The 15,350-nt window shown below is 36.3% G+C and overlaps 1 protein-coding gene across 1 annotated transcript in view; it reads right to left on the bottom strand.

The window, feature by feature from the left end:
* The window catches only part of LOC309404166 (nesprin-1-like), a gene marked incomplete at its 5' end in the record, with an annotated part of 35,706 nt that overhangs the window by 4,223 nt on the left and 16,133 nt on the right, over positions 1–15,350 (bottom strand). Inside the window, 11 exons of the mRNA XM_081998551.1 lie at positions 1,089–1,261; positions 1,941–2,232; positions 3,483–3,638; positions 4,681–4,886; positions 5,586–5,698; positions 6,426–6,633; positions 7,579–7,782; positions 9,566–9,667; positions 11,516–11,698; positions 12,441–12,599; positions 14,756–14,951. Of these exons, the coding sequence (XP_081854677.1) occupies positions 1,089–1,261; positions 1,941–2,232; positions 3,483–3,638; positions 4,681–4,886; positions 5,586–5,698; positions 6,426–6,633; positions 7,579–7,782; positions 9,566–9,667; positions 11,516–11,698; positions 12,441–12,599; positions 14,756–14,951 (1,992 nt within the window). The remainder of the gene's footprint in view (positions 1–1,088; positions 1,262–1,940; positions 2,233–3,482; positions 3,639–4,680; positions 4,887–5,585; positions 5,699–6,425; positions 6,634–7,578; positions 7,783–9,565; positions 9,668–11,515; positions 11,699–12,440; positions 12,600–14,755; positions 14,952–15,350) is intronic.

The following is a 15,350-nucleotide window of genomic DNA, read 5'->3' as shown; positions in this document are numbered from 1 at the left end:
CCTGGGAGCAGCTGCAGCTAGTTGGATGACAGGATTTAAGTTTCAGATGTTCTTAAAGGAAATTTTAAAAAGATGGAATTTGATGATGAAAACAATGCTTTACTTAGGAAGGGAAAATCAGACCCACAAATACAAAACAGGGGATAACTGCCTAGGCTCAGTACTGTGGAAAAGGATTTGGAGATAGTAGAGGATAAAGAAGTTAACAACATTCAACAATACGATAGTGTTGGAAGGAAAAGAAAATCTCATTTTGGAGTGGGTTAAGAAGAGTGTTGTGTGAAGGAAATGAGTACTGATATAGTATATCGATATAAAGTATTGATACTCTTCAGAATTAATAAGGTCTAAAATACAGTAAGAGGTCAGCCCACTTTCAGTTATTATCTTTTAAAACTTTAAGAAAAATTTAGACTGTTAGTGACAGTCTGCAAATCTACTGAAAAAGACACAAAAACAAGAATGAAGGAGGTCCAGAAAGTATTAATACTGAGAAACCGATAAGCATCAGTCTGTCTAGAACAGAGATGATGGAGACCTTCAAATACATAAAATGTTCTCACAGAGGCAGTAAGAAAAACTTTCCATTTCTGCCAAGGTTAAGACAAGCAGAAATCAGCTTAATTTGCAAGAAAGATTATTTGGAGTGGATATTAGGTTTGTGGTGGTTTTTTGGTTTTGTTTTTTAATTAAAAAACATAATGAAAGACAGAATTGAGAAACTCTGCTAGAGTTTTGTAAGGAAAAGGTAGATTAGTATCTGTTAGATGTTCTTGGTATTGCCCAGGTACAGGTTCAATAACAGAGAAAACCCTTTCTAGCTTTTTCTTTGTATGAACTTGTATGGTTTCTGTTTATTTTTCAATTACCATACATTACCATCTCATATGAAATTTGATTAATCTGATAGGGTCAACTCATCTTTCTATAGAAGGATGTATCTTTTTAGGCAATTTTCATTCTCTCTGATAATACAACTTTCCCCTCACATACCAGTAATGAATGAACGGACTCCTATGTGCTGTAAGGTACCACTCTTTGTAAGCAAAGATGGCAGGGTCTGACCTGTGTTTTCCAGGGAGTTTTACCTCTGCCAGTTCACCGAGGTGCTGATGATATCATTCCAGACGTCCTTCAGTGTCTGAAGCTCAGTTTGTATCGCCTTTTGTCCTTCCTCATTGCTGCTTCTAAGTGCTTGTTCTCCTTTGCCAATGGCCATGTTCAGCTTAACTTCACCATCACCTTTGAGTAAGAGGATCTCCTGTGAGGCAAAATAAGCCAAAATATCAAATACAACCTGCTGAGATGTGAAAGCTGTTATTCTTTCAATGGTGGACACCATCTTCTTTGAGCTCATTTATCCTTGACAGCCATGCCCAGTATGAATTCCTAGGCAACTTTTCTTGCAAGTGCCTGTCCCTTGCTATGTGCAAGTGATCCAGCAGTTTTTCCCACAGCCATACAGGTATTTCACAGCATTGGTCATCCTAAAATATTGCTCACATTGCAGTAGATAATGAGTAGGTTAAGTACTGCACAGAAAGACAGCATGACGTAGCTAGAAGAAATATCAAGAAAGCCCATGGCGGGATCTACACTGATGACCTTCCTAATAGATGTTTGTCTAAGACCTCCTGTGACAGATACATCACAGCCTCTCTGTGTCAATCATTCCAAGGCTTCTCCTCCATTAGAAAGCTTTTTTGGACCTGACTACACATTGTCATAGTTTGTTATTCCTCATTAAATGTAATACCCGTCTCCATTAATCTTCATCCTGTTTTTCATACTGCACCTCCCAATTTGGCAAGATCACCTTAAATTCTAATCCTCTCCTTCATAACCATAAAAAGAATAAAATATAAAAACATTCTTTTTCCACTGATGTGTCTCACACCCAATGTTAATCTTGATGCATAATCTCTAGTTGTATCCTTTACCTGAATTTGTGTCAGTCGTCTCTCTAGTGTGGCTTTGCTACCAACAGTGCTCTCTGATGACGCCAGTTTATCTTGCACCTCTTTCACCCATGACCACATACTTTGTAATGCCTCCTCCAAAGTGAGATGCTCTTGGAGTGCAAGCTGACACGTTCGTAGCTTCTCCTTGACATCTTTGACCATATTTTGATAATTGGTGAGATGTTGAGAGGCCAGGCGCACTTCTCTCCCTGCACCGTGTCCGTCTTCATTTAAAGCCTGTGCCATTTGGGACAGCTTATCAAAAGATTCTCTGAAATAAAATATTGAGACTGAAAATCTCAATTTCAGAAAGCATATGATATTGTTATAGCAACTATCAGAAGTTATGAAGGTTGCTGACATAATCACCTACTCTACCAGTGCAGAGTTCATAGTTAATAGAAAAATAAGCTGGGAGAGACTGAAAGGAAATATAAGCGGTGTGTATTGATTAGTATCTTTACTTGTGTACAGTGCCATTTCTTGCAGATTTTGATACTCAATGAGATCACATTGAAATCTTTGCGTGGCACATTTGAATTAAAAGGTAACTTAATTTTCTTTTCAGCTGTCAGACTTTCCACTTCTATATGAACTGCTACCTTTTTGTACCTGACAAAGCTGCTGGGAAGTTTATAGTCTTTGACAGGTAGGAAGGCATGCTGGAAAGGTCAAGCCATTTGTCCAGGATTAGACATTGACTCTGGGGTTCAGTACAAGGGTCAGTAAAAGGGCTTAAAACTCTGTGTTTATACAGACTCAGTTAATCTTAATCTGCTCAATCACCCTTCCTGATACCCTGTGATTGCAGGGAATTTACATCAGACCAAAATGTCTTGCATCAGTCTCAAGAGGATAGATAGAGACTGGATGTTTCCTTTTAGCATGCTGTGAGGCTTGAACAACTGACTACTATTTCTGTTCTACATCACCAACCTAATAATAAAAAAAAAGAATTTAAAAAACCACTGTGTACTAAAAAAAGCAATTATTTCATCATCTATTGGCTAAATCTGAATTCTAGAAAGATGTCGCAGCCAATGTGGATGTTATTTGAGCTCTTTCATAAAGCCAGCTATGTGGGGAAGGGGTTTCTGCTAGCCCAGTTGGATCTGAGTGTTGTAGGACAGAAAAAAAGAAAATTTTAAAATGGATATAATGAGAAGTGTAATTTTTACTATTGCTTTTACAGGCAACATTTTTTTTTTTTTAAGATCTTTTAAGATTTATTTTTACAAGCAATATTTTTAAGATTTTTTTAAGATTATATTTTTTCGGTTTCCGTCTATTAATGAAGTAAGATAAGCTTTTCTTAATGAGAAAAGTATGAACATAAAATTTTGGCTTCAAATTCCAATTTCCTTAAAACTGGAAGTATGTGGATTCAGCCTCTTTTCAGAGATTATGTTGCAATACTTTTCTCTATCTTTCACAAATACAATTTACCCCAACAGTTTAGTTTCACTGTTGCTTTAGCAGAGGAAAAAGTGAGAGTATTTTAGGAAATTTAATTCATACTACCTTGAATTCAGTAACTCTTCCAGGAACTTTTCCACTTTTTGCACCTCCTTTTTCTTCTCGGGAATAAGCTGTTTGCTCTCTCCTAATTCTTCTGTGTTTATTCTTTCTTCCATGTCATGAATCCACAGGCCAAGTTTCTTGTGCTGATCTTCAAAGCTACAGAACAGATAAATACTCCCTTAAAAATATTTCTCAGGTGGAGTAAAGTTAGTAAGAAGTTAACTCAGTTCTTTCAATATCCACAAGACCAGCAAAATAAAGCTAGGTATCAATTTCATGCTTCGAGAATAAGGGTTGTACACAAAACATAATTCCACAGTGACTACTAATCTAAAAATATTCAGCAACTCTCTAAAAATGTTCAGGAAAATCATGGGAACTACAGTGAGAAAAGAAGCCTTCAAAATTTAAAGTGACAGTGCTTTTATTTATCACTAGATTCAATGAAGGCAGACCAAAGGAAAGCTTTTTCCAAATCCTTATAATGATTCAGTCTAAGATTAAAAAAATGGGCAAAAATGGGCTTTTACTCAGTATTGACACTTAGAGCACCTGAAGTGGTGTGCTTTCAGTTTCTCCAACAGAAAGTAACTAGAATCTTGAGCGCTTAGAACTCAGCCAAAACAAGTTCTGGCCTTAAGTTTGAAAACTTTTTCTTTACATGAAGGCAGACCATCTCATCTTGGTTTTTTACCCATTACTGCTACACTAACTTTGCTTTCAGTTAGCAACAGCTTTGAATCTATTTATACCTAAAAGTATTTGAACTCCCCAAATTCCAACCCCAAGTAATAATTTAAGAGTGTTTTCTTATTAGCTCCTTAGGAAATACGTCCATCTGGAATGGGACAGGACATACTATCTTTAAACCTCAGGGCAGAGCTTGAAAATTCATCACACTCTTTCATCACAAACAAAATTGCATTTAAATTTCTGAGATCCCAGCTGCTGGTCTGGGATTTCATGAGATACACAGATCTTCTACATATATGATCCTGACCTTCCATTCTTTAACCAAATCATTACCCTTGGAGCAAGACCTGTTGCTTTGTTTTTAGCAGAGAATTTAATTTTCTCTTAAATATTTCCAAAGAAAAAGGCAAACAGGACTAGAGTAACTGGAAATAATTTCAAATTGTGCCCTGTATTTCTGCAGCTGGACAGTTGAATGCGGTCTATCTGTGACTACTGGTATTACCTTCCCAGGTGTGAGGCACAAGCTTCCAGGGCCTTCTTATCATTCATACACTGGCTGAGGAATTCCTGAAAGTTCTGGTTAGACTTCGCTATTTGCTCCTGAATCCGGCTCACAACTGGTTTGGGTAAGCAAGCATACAAACTTTCTCCTTCCTTGCAGGCAGCATCTAACTTGTTCTGTCCCTCACTAACAGAATCCAGCACGCTCTGTGTAATGAAAGAGTATGGTTTAGACATGCAAGACTTAATAACTAAAGATAAGCAATATTTCCATTAGAAATGGTCAGATTTCCCCAACAAGATGAGCGCCATGTCTAGCTATGGAAAAAATTCTAAGCAGATAGTTCAGGTAGCATTTTATTAAGTGGTGCTACAATTCACAGATTTTTTTGTGTGTGTGATCAAAACACAGATCAATTTTCCTATTTGATCCCAAGGTAGTCCTGTCTTTCTCTGGATAGTTTAGTCGTGTCCTGAAGATGTTCTACGTTTCAGGAATTAGGGCTGTTTGCAGTAGGCATCTGCTATTTGTGTCCCATCAAAAATCTACACAGGTAAGCTTTGACATACCAGTGTTAGTCAGAAAGATTGAATAAGCAATAGTGTAAAAAAAGTAGGAAAAGGAAGAGAAGAGAAAGAAGGCAAAAAAAGAAAAAAGATTAAAAATCAGAAACAAGAATAGTTCAGCTACACATAAACCTTCCAGAAATTAAATTCTGATCTCTCAGAACAGTGAACACAGTTTCCACTCTACTCCTTCTATAGTACATATTTCTGTCTTTCTTACATTACCTTTTTGGAAACAAAACCAATAAATATGATAGCATCTACAAATTAATTTTAGAGATATAATTGAATACATACAGTTAAATTGCTAATTATATACATTTAATTTGTTCACTATACCTGCAAGTCATGTAGCTTTGCCTCTATGGCTCTGCTGTCTCCAGACCTGTCAGATGATTCTTTTACTGCAGCCTTCACACCAGAAAACCATTCCTGGAATTCTTGCATAGAATCTTATTTAATAAAAAGTATAGAGAAGAGAATAGTTTTTTAAAGCAGCAGCATTATCCACAATACTATACGCTGTCTTCCACAATTCTTTATTCTGTTCTCAGGAACAATGTGTAAAAGCTAACAGGGTGAGTCTCATTGCCTTCAATGACCTTGGGGAGTGGGATTCATTTCACAAAAAGTTAGATGCTTCCACTGTAAAGATCCAAATTTGAACAATCACACCAGGCTCTCCTTTATAGTCAATGGGAAAAGATAGGTGTTTTCAGTCTGATATGTCCCAATTTAATGTTAGATAAATCTATATTAATATATCTTACATTAAGACTAAAAATTGCCTACTTGTCTCCACTGACTATTCAAGGAGCCCAGGAAATAGTTCAGATGGGGACTTGTTACATTATAAACATCTCTATTTGGTTATATACATCTCTTTATGGAAAATACACAAAGTGTATGTATGCGATAGAGATGTATACAAAGAGTGAAGAAAGGTGGAGCTGAGCTTGCCTTTCATGCATATGACACGTTTAAAGTTAAATTCTGTTTTTGTAAAATGCTTTGTTTCATAGCAGTTATCAAATGAACACTTGGTAACAGGACTTTTTGAATGACTCCATACGAAAATAAAGTTGTAATTGCAAGTGACGTCACTGGAAACTCTGGCAGACTCCGGAATGATTCACGGCTGCGGGCTAACGGCTCATATTAGCAAGCCTGAAGACTCACGGAGGAAATGTTTTTCCAAGGACTCTTGCATGCTGGCCTGTGTTCTGGAACAGAGGTGATTCACAGCTTCATACTTCTTCATTAATAAAGTGACAGTGCCACCAAGAGTTTCCAGCTCTACAGAATGGTATTTGCGACACAGGCTGTTGAGGTTCTCACAGGTCGAGTCGATGCTGTTCTGCTGAAGCTGAAGGTCTTTTTGTGTTTCCTGAAAATGAAGTTACAACACATATATGACATTTGTAAAGAAACAAAAAAGAGTGCTCTCTTTTCCTCAAGCATTCCTGCTCCTCCCATGTGCTCCTTCCTTCTTTAGTCTATTGCAAGTCCTAGACAATGAAGGGAAGAAGTACTGGATCACATTTCCTGAATTTTCCAAGTGAGACTAAGTCTTGAAACGAAAGATCCATCACAAAAATGTAAAAAAATGCTGTTTCTCATGGTTTATTACTGTATTAAAGATAAATAAATTTCAGGGCAGATTGAATAGCATGAGTTATTTTCAGCAAAGTCTGAAGGTAGACATGAGATGCCATATAACACAGTTATTTGGTGGGACTTCTAAATTAAAGGGAGTTTTCATCTAACTAGAGAGGAACATTTGTTTGAAAGTTAAATTTGAATTGGCTAGTATATCAACTTTAACGTGCTCACACTGAAAAAATCTCAATGTGGTTTGTCATGTTATGATGTGCATAATTGTATGCAGTCAAGAGAGCTCTAGGATGTAGACAAAAGTATTGCTATATATCAGGACTGAGGAGGACTGAAGTAGAAGTTTGTGTTAAAATTTAGTTCAGTCCAGGGTCTTTTACTGCAATGAGTTATGAGTTCATAACTTATATTGCAAGGGAGTCAATGAACTTGTAAACATGCTAGAGTGAGTGAAGAGTTCAATGTAACAAAACCATTTCTTGTCACAACAAAGATCATGTTATTCATTATAATTTTCTAAGATTTTCTATAAATGTAATAGATCAGATCTTTTATTCATTGTTGGAACTTCTTAAAAAGTATCACTGCATTATTTGCTAATGTTCTAGCAGCTGTGCAGGAGAGATTTTTTTAATCAGATCAAATTTTAGCAAAATCTGGTAAAGAACAAAAAAATCACTGCATAAGAAAAAGCATATTCACTTTCTTCAGCACTGACCTTCACTTTATTTAGAGCTTCAGGATCCAGGTTACGTGCACAGCTTAACAGTGTCTCTTCCACTTTTGTTAACCAGTCCGTCATCTGATCAATAACCTTCTGTAACTGCACCTTCCGAGTACTGAAATCTTTCAGTGTCTCTTTCGCTGTCTCTGACATTTCTTTGGCATGTTCCAACTTCTGCCTCAAATCTGATTCTATAAACTAGAAGCAAAATTATATGTATTAAAGCATTTAAATAAAACATTTATTACGGTGGATGCTTATTGAAAAAATAGAAGGTAGGAAAGTGACACACAATGATCATGTTGCTCTCTTTATATCCGTAACAGAAGATACTAACATAAATAAAAATGTCACCCATTCAGGATTAAGTCTTAAATATACAATAATCCAAAGAAGGGATAATAATTTATAAAAAGCCAGACTGCAAACTGTTGAAGTTCTTATCCATTTCTGAAAAATAAAACAGTTGATCTTTTTCCTTTACTAACTTGCCATATATACAGAACATGACCTAAACACAGCTAGCTCCATAAAAACAAATACAAATCTGTGAGATTTAAGACCACTAGGGGTTAAAGTATCTCAGTGTAAGGCAGATTAAAGTTGAAGACAATACAAAAATAATTTTGAATATTGCCCATTAACCTGTTCAAAGATAGCAAAATAAAAATTTTGAAATTATTGTAGGTGTGAAATTATAGTAGATATTAGCTGTGCACATATTACTAATAAAAAGAAAATCAGATCAGTCATAACAGGGTAATATTTATAAATGAGCAATTACTGAAAATTCTATTAAGGAATTGTTTATCTTCTTAGGATCAGCTGATCATACTGTAGTTTTAGCATTTGAATGGTGGCAAATAATTTGTGGATTTGTCTTTATGAGGCTTTATTTTCAAATTTGCATTTATATATCAACTACAATTATTTTATTGTAAGTATGATTTTTTAATTGTATTTATCATATCTGGTAGTTGGAAATAGATGTGTGTCGGTTAACAGTGATATTCAGCAAAATAGTTTGCTCTAAGTGGACAGATATTTATTACAAAACATATGATTAAACCTGAATTTCCAGAACCTCTCACATAAGGAAAACAATTTGGAAGAACATAAACACTTCCATATAATTTAAACACCTTTACACTATAGGGTTTTTGACACATATCTGATTGGTAATTTAGGCTTATGTGTACAGTCACGGCAAAATCTGGACAAGGCTTGAATGTATATTAAGTTCTGTTAAAATCTGATAAGTGGTTTGGAAATAAATATCTATTTCCCTGCCTGTGGAAGTCACAGAAGTCAGGTCACCTTTTAAAACATCTGACATTGTAAGTGAATAATCTCACATACCAATTTCCATATGAAATCAAACATCCAAAGTAATCATAATTCGGTTTTGCATCATCCGTAGAACAGAAAAAATAAGGACCTAGCCAATAATAAAAGTTCAACAGCTCACCTTCAGTGTTCATATTTTACCCGTCTCTTGTAACAGCTAGTTCAGGGCACTAATTCCAGTCCACTAAAGAATACTTTTGGTTTGATAAAGCAAATGAACATATTTTACTGCATTATAATTCTTTCAAAGAGGCAAACTGTATATGCACTCACATATGAAGTGGCTTTAATGTTGTGCAGCATAGAGAACATCATCTGTCTGATATCTGATCAGCTACCTTATAAACTATTCACTCTATTTTGATTTAGTAAAAATCATATTTTACATGATTTTTTTTTTTTTTTACATATTTTACAGTTATTTTACAACTCTAATGTTCAATTACATTATGGCCTTTTTTTTCAGGAAAAAAAAATCAAAGTTAACTAAAGAATAAAGAATAGTTATAAATATAAATAATGTTGTATCTGACATCTTGAAAGAAAAAGGCAGTACAGGAGAGAGAAATTTCAGGGGAGGGGTTCTTCTTAGTCATTTAAGCACAGTCTGTGATTACCAATATCTTCATTTTACCTGGAGATCTGCAGGAGGCTCTTGACTGTGGGTCAGTTCTTTGAGATCTGAAATTTTGGAACTAAGCTGCTCCAACTTCAGTTCTTTATCCTTGACTTCAGACTGTAAAAGAGATGTGATCAAAGTTTCATGACAAACTACAAGAAGGTTTTAGGCCTTCAGAAGGATGCTCCATCAATTGCAAAAATGAAAGAAAATGTAAACGAAGTTCAGCAACCAGAGGGAAAACACTGTTGTTCCATTAGTTTTATGCTCTAAAAATCTCCCATCTTTTTTCCTTTATTAGACTCAGTTCAGAGAATTTTCCCCCCCTCCATTAAAATAATCACACATTTTTAGCATTTAAAATGCACTAACAGTTTTAGGTTCTTAAAATTGGCTGAATAAAGATGGGAATGTCATTGTTTATTCAACTGGAAAAAACTACTGTGGTTTTTAGGTTCCACTTAATGGCACACAGAGTATAATACATGTGCTCTCTGGTTTTTTTTACAAGGAAGTGAGCTCTCAGAAAAAAATTAAGACACAGAAATAAATTTTAACCTTAAAAGGGAATTAAAAAATGCTGCCATATATGCACTGACATATCTGGACCGTGTATTTATTGTGGTCATATAGATCCAAATTACAAAGAAGCATTCTACTTATTAAAAAAAAATAGCAAAGTGAAAGAGAAAATTATAATTTGTATAATTGTAGCTCTGAAGAATTAGGCAAGTAATTGGTATGTGTATCCTATTACCCAAACCTTCTTTTCTAAAAAATTCAAACAGATCACTCCAATTAAAATATTGGACAGAGGATTTGTGGGTTAAATTGCTGCATTTAACATCTGTCCTGTACGGTAAGAAGTTCAGGTGGCCCCAGAAGAATCCTCAGTGGGTATTTTGTGCTAGGGAGAGGATAATATGAGGCGGCTGATCAAGAAAGGGACCACTGCTATGGACCATATAAAAGATATACTGGTTATTTCTGTCAGTGCTCATCTATTTCCCGCTGATGAAATGGCAGGACCCTTCTGTCAGTGAACTGCCTTTCCTCTTGCCTTTGCAAAAGGAAATGCAACAGACTATGCATTCTGTCACCGCAGATGTACGCACAGTGCTCATGTCTTCTGCTCTTCTGGCCCTCCTGTGAATCAGGTACACCTGTGGTTTGGGTAGTGGCTGCTCTTGCTCAACATCAGTTTTAATAGTGATGAATTTAGGTGGTCTGACTGCTATACCAATCAGAAAGACATTAGAGAAAGCTTGTCCTGAGCAAAATACTGGTTTAGCACTGTTTCATATTCTATCATACTACTTGTATATGTTCACTGTGCATCTTCTTAAGGGCATAATTTATTTCAAGTGAAGTAGGATATGGCTCATTGTATGGTTTATCTGCTGTATATTTTAAGCCAACAGAGGCAGAATGCATCCTGAACATTAGCTAGATTTCTAAAACAGTTTAACACTATTAAGAAAAGACAGACATCATCTTACTGAAACTGTTAGAACCTGACATTAAAATTTGCCCTTCAGGCCAGCATATCTTTTTTTATTGTCTGGAGAATCTACCTTCTTAGATGAGATTTTAGAAACTACTCATTTTTTGCTTAACTTCAGCTGAAATTGTCTAAAATTTCCATCAGTTTCTACTGGAACAGAGTTCAATCCAATGCCATGCTTTTGGAAAATTTTGTGCTTATAAGAACACATTGTCATGTATTGCTATAGCCAAAATAACTACAGAGCTTAGATTTAGTAAGAGATGTGCCATTCTTGCTTCTGTCAGCAGCAGACAGCTTCAGAAAAGGTCTGCAATGCTGTCAGCTAGCCCTTGGGTTTTTGGCACCACTGTGTAAACAGGGCACACGGTGGCCTACAACAGCACAGCCTTATTTATGTGCCTGGTATCACCTGAGATTTTGGTCCAGAACACTTTTATCACTGATGTATGGGTAAGCACCTGGAAGTCTTTCAGGAGGACCTCCATTCTCTGACTGTTACTCAAGTTGCTGATGCTTTCATTCAGTTGAGAAATGCACTTATTGCACCATCCGTCCATTTCATCTCCAGTTTTCAGGATGTCATCCCATAGAGATACGCTTACACTCAGCCAGTTGATGTTGTCTTCAATTCGTTCAGACATCTTTCAGGAGATAAGAATGTACCAATACCATTCATAAATTAATTTTAGATTTCTTCATTTTGCAGCCAGTTGCAAAACAAGTGCATCAGAGAGAATTACTAAGCCTAAGCAAAATAAGTTCTGAGTTCTAATTTCAATTTAGTTTCCCAGATCATAAAATGAACAAAAATCATATGTGACTGTTTCTAAAAATTTGTGTATTTTTTACTAGGAAAGAGTTTTATGTTCAAGAACACTTCATCGTTTGCAACAGCTGCATTTATCTTTTTTACATAATGTAAGAATTTGCTAATAAAGCAGTGTAAGTATGAAAATGTAAACTATTAGCTTTTATATTACGTTTCTCTGCTATAATGTTGTCTTTCTCAACATCTTCACATCTTTTATGGTGTGGCTTAACAGAATTTACTGCCTAATTTATTTAGTCCAGTTTACTTTAATAAAGCAATACTGGCCTACGTTGGATGAGAATCCAATCCAAATTTACACTCTGAAGTGTGCACTGAGTGAATTTGTGCTAGTAACATTCATACATAGATTTAAAACTATTTCTTATAACAATCAAATGGGTATCATAACTTTGCGTGTACAATGGGTACCAAATCCCTGATTAACCCTTTGATATATACTTTAAAGTAAATTTTACTAAACAGTTGCACTCTAACATCCTAAGAAAATACTAATACTGTAGCCTTAGCCCAACTTAAAAACTGTATTCAGTGTATAAACACCAGACTCTTACATCAAGCCATTTGTCCACTGTAGAGTTCATATCTGTTTTTACCGCAGTGGAGTCGCAGTTAGGCACTCTTTTCAATTCTGCTAACAAATGTTTTCCTTTACTGGTGAAAGTATCCAGGTCTTTTTGTTTATCACTCAGATCATTCTTGGCAGCTTCATGCTGTGGACATAAATATTTGCTTTTTTAATGAAGCCTTGAAGAAACAAAGAAAGAAAAATCCAGGCACCCATCCCTAGCCCTGTGGTATATGGCATGCATTTGATAATTCTCATTCAGCATACCATCTAACATTTAACTATGCCACAAAATACAGAGCAACTGACATGGTTTTCTCATAAGCATAATCAAATAATATGATTGTTCTTATAAATGAAGCATGCAAGTGGGAATAATAAATTCTGAATTTTCCCCACTTAGTAACCAGCTATCTTTGGGACTTGAGGCAGTTTTTTTTTATTATTCTTTTTCTATTTCAGAATCTACATGTCTAGAATTGAATAATAAGAACGCATCATTGACTAACTAGTATCCAAAATCAGTTCTGGAATTACAGCAGGGTAAACAGAGGGTGTTGCAAACAAAATTTAGAATTGTAAACCCCATCACTCCTAGATAACAGAAGTACAAATATGTTCAGAAAGGAATTAGACAAAAGTCTTCAGGACTACTAAGTTTGCAATTCTAGGCTATCCTGGTTTCGGCTGGGATAGAGCTGTTTTTTCTCCCCGATGGCTGGTATATTGCTTTGGATTTGGTATGAGAATGGTGTTGATAACACACTGATGGTTTTGGTTGTTGCTGAGTAGCTGTAGTGCTTATACTAAGTCAAGGACTTCTCAGCTCCCCACGCTCCGCCAGCGGGGAGGTGCTCAGGGAGCTGGGAGGGGACACAGCCAGGACAGCTGGCCCAGCCTGGCCAAAGGGATATTCCCCACTATACAGAATCATGCCCAGTACATAAACTGGAGTTGGCCGGGGGACGGGAATCGCTGCTTGGGGACGGGCTGTCGATTGCTGGGTGGTGAGCAATTGCTGCATTGGACATCACTTGTTCTTGTACATTCCTTTGTCGGTATTATCATTGTTGTTTCCTTTTCTTTTGCTGTTCTATTAAACTGTTATCATCCCAACCCACGAGGTTTTTCTCCCCAATTCTCTCGCCCATCCCACCTTGCGGGGGGGAGGTGAGGGAGCGGCTGCCTGGTGCTTAATTTCTGGCTGAGGCTAAACCACAACACAGGCATAGGGAAATATTTTAACACACTGGCACTGAAGAGGTGACAACACCTGAGAAAGGATCACAATAAGCACCTCATACTTTTTTCTTTAACAAGTATTACAGATCAGCATTAGAGAGAAGCTACTAATGTGGATGCAGCGTGGCCACGCGGACATGCCTGCTTTGTTGTGGTAGGACTTGCGTGAAGTACTTATTGTGCTCCAACTCCTTCAGGCCTAGAAGTGGCCACTGTCGTAGCAAGGAATTCTCCACAGCCCAAGGAGAGGAATCATATGGACGTTACATGCATTTCTTTGTTAGACTGGTGAGCTCTGTTCTGGCTTTCAGTTCTAATTAAAATGTCTATTAAAAACAGTCCATATATATGCGGTTTAGAATGAGGTTTATACACATCTGACTGAAGAATTTTTAATTAAGAGCTCTATAGGCTTCCAAATGAAATTACCCTCCAAATGAATGGAAAGAATTTAACTCAGAACCCTTTTTCCTGACAGACTGATGGATAGCAGAATTTAGAATTTTAGAAATATGATCCAGTAAAGTGAATGGAATACAGGGATCTAAATTCCTTATCTCTGCTCAATGGTCAGTATCAACATTATGCCAGGGGGTACAAGTAGTCTTAGGGAAAGAGACAGACCTAAGAATTGCACACATCCGAAATGTGTGCAGTTCATTTTCTTTTGTTGACTTTTATCCATTCAAAAAATTACCCAATATGGAAAAACATTAAAGTATGTTGACTAGAAATATCCTCTCATACTACGACAGGAATATCTTCTCAAGGTATTTTATAGAAAGAGCAAATAACTTAGGCTTTCCACATAAATTAACACATTAAAATTAGAAATAGCAACAATCAAATACACATTAATGGATCTCACCAAAATGCTGAACGGATTATATTCTTTCCTCGTCAGAATCAGTACAATTTAAACTATGAATGTCAGTGTGACAAGATATGACAGTAAATTCAAGGAACTTTAAACACTGCTCAAGGGCACCTTTCAAACAGAAAAACCCATCTAAAAACAAAGTTCATTTAAATCTCTCAAATGAAAATATGTGTTATTACCTTTGATAAGGTTCGCCTGACATCTTCATGATCCTTCCAAATGGATTTGATCACAGAAGCACTGTCAGCACTGTCTATGACTTTCATTACCATTGACTTCAAGCTCTGGTATTCCTTCATCAGATCAATAAGAATGCAGGACTGCTCCTTTCTGGAACGTGAAAAGGCTGTGTTAGCACCGTTTGCTGTCACGTTTCTGAAGGAAGAAGAGTGTGACGTGGCGATTCACCATGGGGAAAAAATCGGGATGCAGTGCTAAACATGATTTGGGCAGCCAAGGTAATATTAATATTTAGGTTTTAAAAATCGCTGTGGGTCCATACATCACAAAACATCCCACTGAAGAGACAGTATATGAATCACCATCTCATATGTATCAGATATTGAAGCAACTGACTTGAGCAAAAGGAAGACTGAAACTGGAATTCGAGCTTCTCACTTCTTAAGTTCAGCATCTTTCTGACTAGAAACCACACTATAGTGATGCTGGAACTTGCCGCTCAATTTTTTTAAACTTGTTTCTTTGAAATGGATTATTTTTGGGGGTAAAAAGAAGCAGAAGTAAAGGCTACAGCAATGCAAGATAAGTGTAACT

The sequence above is a fragment of the Phaethon aethereus genome, assembly GCF_964289735.1.
Source record: "Phaethon aethereus genome assembly, chromosome: 3".
NCBI classification, from domain to species: domain Eukaryota; kingdom Metazoa; phylum Chordata; class Aves; order Phaethontiformes; family Phaethontidae; genus Phaethon; species Phaethon aethereus.
This window is presented reverse-complemented; position numbering and strand designations above follow the sequence as displayed.